This window comes from Danio rerio, chromosome 11, assembly GCF_049306965.1.
Source record: "Danio rerio strain Tuebingen ecotype United States chromosome 11, GRCz12tu, whole genome shotgun sequence".
NCBI classification, from domain to species: domain Eukaryota; kingdom Metazoa; phylum Chordata; class Actinopteri; order Cypriniformes; family Danionidae; genus Danio; species Danio rerio.
The window spans coordinates 290,001-294,650 of NC_133186.1; the positions used below are offsets into that span (position 1 = coordinate 290,001).

Sequence of the window (4,650 nt, forward strand, 5' to 3'; positions counted from 1 at the left end):
ACACCATCAGCTGACCGTCTGGAGAAAACCTGCACTCACACACACACAAACACACACACACACACACACACACACACACACACACACACTCTGCACTGAAACACACTGTGCATATGTGTGCTTTATTTATGTATGTGTGAGTGAAAGGGGTTTATGCTGGTATTCACGAGTGTGTGTGTGTGTGTGTGTGTGTGTGTGTGTGTGTGTGTGTGTGTGTGTGTGTGCTCACCTAGCGCAGCGCACCCAGTTGTTGTGTTCTCTGAGTGTGCAGATGATCTTCTGGCGATGGACGCTCCACAGTTTGATGCTCTGATCATCAGATGCTGTGAGGAGCGACTGACCGTCAGCGGAGAAACACACACTGCGCACCGATCCTGTGTGTGCTCTGAACAACACCGACTCTCCCTTCCTGAAGAAAGACAACAGTAACTCAAATAAGCACTCGCTACAACCGAGCTCTGCAGAAGAGCATCTCTGAACACACAACACGGCCAACCTTGAGGCGGATGGGCTACAGCAGCAGAAGAGCACACCGGGTGCCGCTCCTGTCAGCTAAGAACAGGAAACTGAGGCTACAATTCACACAGACTCACCAAAACTGGACAATAGAAGATTGGAGAAACGTTGCTGCTCTGATGAGTCTCCATTTCTGCTGACACATTCAGATGCTCGGCTCACAATCTGCCCTCAACAACATGAAAGCATGGATCATCCTGCCTTGTATCAGCGGTTCAGGCTGGTGGTGGTGGTGTAATGGTGTGGGGGAGATTTTCTTTGGGTCCATTAGTACCAATTGAGCATCAACGCCACAGCCTACCTGAGTATTGCTGCTGACCATGTCCATCCCTTTATGAGCACAGTGTCTCCATCTTCTGATGGCTACTTCCAGCAGGATAACGCAGCATGTCATAAAGCTCAATCATCTCAGACTGGTTTCTTGAACATGACGATGAGTTCACTGTACTCAAATGGCCTCCACAGTCACCAGAGCTCAATCCAATAGAGCAGCTTTGGGATGTGGTGGAACGGGAGATTGGCATCATGGATGTGCAGCTGACAAATCTGCAGCAACTGTGTGATGCTATCATGACAATATGGAGCAAAATCTCTGAGGAATATTTCCAGTAGCTTGCTGAATCTCTGCTAAAAAGGATTAAGGCAGATCTGAAGGCGAAAGAGGGGCAGACCCGGTACTAGTGAGGTGTACCTAATAAAGTGGCCGCTGAGTGTGTATATACATACACACACACACACACACACACACACACGTCTCTGTGTTGATGATGATTAGACACGTGCACACACAAATACATACATACACACTCACACAGAGACACGTGCACGCACACACACACATATACACATGCGTATACATACGCACAAACAAACACACACACACACACACACACACACACACACTTGAGTCAGTGGAGTGCTGCTGGTGAGGCATGCTCCGGCTTTTAGACAACATGATTATCAGCTTTCTGAAGCAGTTATTTCTGTACACACACCCACATGCAGCATCTCAGAGGAAAGCCTTCAGAAGACTTCTCTGACTGCAGCTCACACACACCATCTGCAGCTCACACACACTGGGTTTATGAGGACTCTCTATAGACATAATGTGTCTTATATAGTAAAAACCGCTTATCATAAACCCTCACAGCACAGATAATGAAAAGACCTCCTTAAGTAAGATAATGAAGCAGTTGTTACTAACACACACACTCGGTTTGCTGTTGAATTCAGGGCTTCTGCTGCCATCTAGTGTCTCCTGGTGCTCTTAAAGGGGCAGTTCCCCCAAAATGTCATCTGTCATCATTCACTCACTCTTTACTTGTTTTAATCCTTTATGAGTTTCTTTCTTCTATTAAACACAAAAGAAGATGTTTTGAAGAATGTTGAAAAACTCTAACAATTGACTTCCATTGTATTTGTTTTTGTCCTGCAATGGAGGTCAAGGGTTACAGTTTTTCAGCATTCTTCAAAACATCTTCTTTAGTACTGACATCATCAAACATGAATAAATGCTGTAATGTATGTATTATTCATTGTTGATGTCAGTAATTGCATTAACTAGAGGAAGCTTACATCTTAAAGTCATCCTCCTTCATGCACTGCAAAAGCAGGAATGAAGTCTACTCTACATGTTGAACTCGGCAGTGTCTGTCTGATGAGTGCTTGAATGTGGTTGTGTTGAGTTTATTCCTGTCTGTCATTCCTGAAGGTTTGACTCACACACTGGGCACCCAGAGGCGGACGGTCTTGTCTCTGGACGAGGAGGCCAGCAGATGAGCAGACGGAGAAAACTGCACACACGTCACCGCATCCTTGTGTCCAGTAAACCTGTAGGCCCTCGACTGAGGCTTCATGTTCCAGACCATCACACAGGCATCCACCGAGCCCGAGGCTGAAACATGAGTGTAATTTTATTACAGTTGTTAATGTTATCATGAGTGTAATGTTATTACCGGTATTAATGTTATCATGAGTGTAATGTTATTACCGGTGTTAATGTTATCATGAGTGTAATGTTATTACCGTTGTTAATGTTATGAGTGTAATGTTATCACTGTTGTTAATGTTGTCATGAGTGTAATGTTATTACCGGTGTTAATGTTATCATGAGTGTATTGTTATTACTGTTGTTAATGTTATAATGAGTGTAATGTTATTGCCAGTATTAATGTTATCATGAGTGTATTGTTATTACCGGTGTTAATGTTATCATGAGTGTAATGTTATTACCGTTGTTAATGTTATGAGTGTAATGTTATCACTGTTGTTAATGTTGTCATGAGTGTAATGTTATTACCGGTGTTAATGTTATCATGAGTGTATTGTTATTACTGTTGTTAATGTTATAATGAGTGTAATGTTATTGCCAGTATTAATGTTATCATGAGTGTAATGTTATTACCGGTGTTAATGTTATCATGAGTGTAATGTTATTACCGTTGTTAATGTTATCATGAGTGTAATGTTATTACCGTTGTTAATGTTATCATGAGTGTAATGTTATTACCGTTGTTAATGTTATCATGAGTGTTATGTTATTACCGGTGTTAATGTTATGAGTGTAATGTTATCACTGTTGTTGATGTTGTCATGAGTGTAATGTTATTACCGGTGTTAATGTTATCATGAGTGTATTGTTATTACTGTTGTTAATGTTATAATGAGTGTAATGTTATTGCCAGTATTAATGTTATCATGAGTGTATTGTTATTACCGGTGTTAATGTTATCATGAGTGTATTGTTATTACCGGTGTTAATGTTATCATGAGAGTTATGTTATTACCAGTGTTAATTTTATTATGAGTTTAATGTTATTAATGTTGTTAATGCTACTATGAGTGTAATGTTATTGCCAGTGTTAATGTTATTATCAATGTTATGTTATTATTGTTGTACACGGTATCATAGTTTTTATCTGTTTAGATGTTATTATTGGTGTAGATGGTATTATCAGTATAGCTGTTATTATGGTTATTATTGGTGTATGTTATTATTAGTGAATGTTATTATTGTGCATATGCTAGTATCGTGTATAGATTATCAATGAAGTATGTTATTGCCGTTATTATCCATATAGATGTTATTATCAGTGTTAATGTTATAATCATTGTAGATGTTATTATCTACCAGCTGTTATTATCTGTGCTATTGTTATTATTGGTGTAAATGTTATTATCTGTGTAAGTTACCGATCTGTTTGCCGCTGGGGCTGAAGTCCAGGCTGGTGATCGCATCTCTGTGGCCCTTAAAGTTGCGCTCGAGTGTCGGATCATCCTGAAACACACACACACACACACACAAAATGAGAAGCATGCACACATACACACACAGAGAGAGTACACACATACAACCACACAAATGAAGAGCACACACACACTCACACTGCCTACACTTACATGTCTTACACACACAATAACACACTTACTCATGCGCACACACACAAATAAAGAGGACACACTAACTCAACTCAAACACACACTAATTCATTCACACACTCACATACAAACAAATGAAACACACACACACACACACACACACACACACACACACACACACACACACCAGCGCAGAGCTCATGTTATTCTCTGATGATGAAGAACTGCAGCGTTGGTGAATGAATGAAACCGGATCTTCTGTTTGTTTACATCCGCTCTGCTGTGAGAGCTGCGGTCCTCCAGACGGTGAGATTCTCCAGTAACCCACGGGAGACACGCGGACGAAGATGTGCACAAATAAAGAGGATAAAGCCGGCTTCAGGGCTGTTAACCCGGAGATAATCGCTCACCGCGGGCTGGCGGTTGGTTAGCAACAGCGTTCAATTTACCCGCCGTGTTTGGCGCGTGCGCAGACGTCACTCACAGCGTCATGCGTCTTAAAGGAAACGCGCTCCCGTCATTAAAGGGACAGTTCACCCAAACATTCTCTAAGAAAGCCCTACAGACTTTATAACTTGGTGAATTCTACAATGTCTTCATTTGATTATTACATATGTACATTCTGTATACTTGAATTTAATCTATACTTACCCCCTGGCATGTACATTTTATACTATTAAAATGTTATTTAAAAAAATAAGTTCACCCAAAAATTAAACATTTACTCACTGTTTACTCTTCCTCAAGTGTTTCCAA

At 40.8% G+C, this 4,650-nt stretch overlaps 1 protein-coding gene across 11 annotated transcripts in view; it reads right to left on the minus strand.

The window, feature by feature from the left end:
- The window catches only part of poc1a (POC1 centriolar protein A), a 25,732-nt gene extending 21,361 nt beyond the window's left edge, over positions 1-4,371 (minus strand). For 5 of the 11 annotated variants that reach the window (XR_012386742.1, XR_012386741.1, XM_073915674.1 and 2 more), the window contains exons 1-5: positions 4,082-4,341; positions 3,709-3,793; positions 2,239-2,410; positions 230-409; positions 1-29 (exon numbers count right to left, since the gene is read on the minus strand). The exon at positions 1-29 is cut by the window's left edge and continues 79 nt beyond it. Coding sequence is in view for 8 of the 11 variants with exons in the window: in XM_073915674.1 (XP_073771775.1) it covers positions 1-29; positions 230-409; positions 2,239-2,410; positions 3,709-3,793; positions 4,082-4,096 (481 nt within the window). In the remaining 3 variants the exon portion in view is untranslated. 11 annotated transcript variants of the gene reach the window in all.
- Between the last annotated feature and the right edge of the window lie 279 nt (positions 4,372-4,650).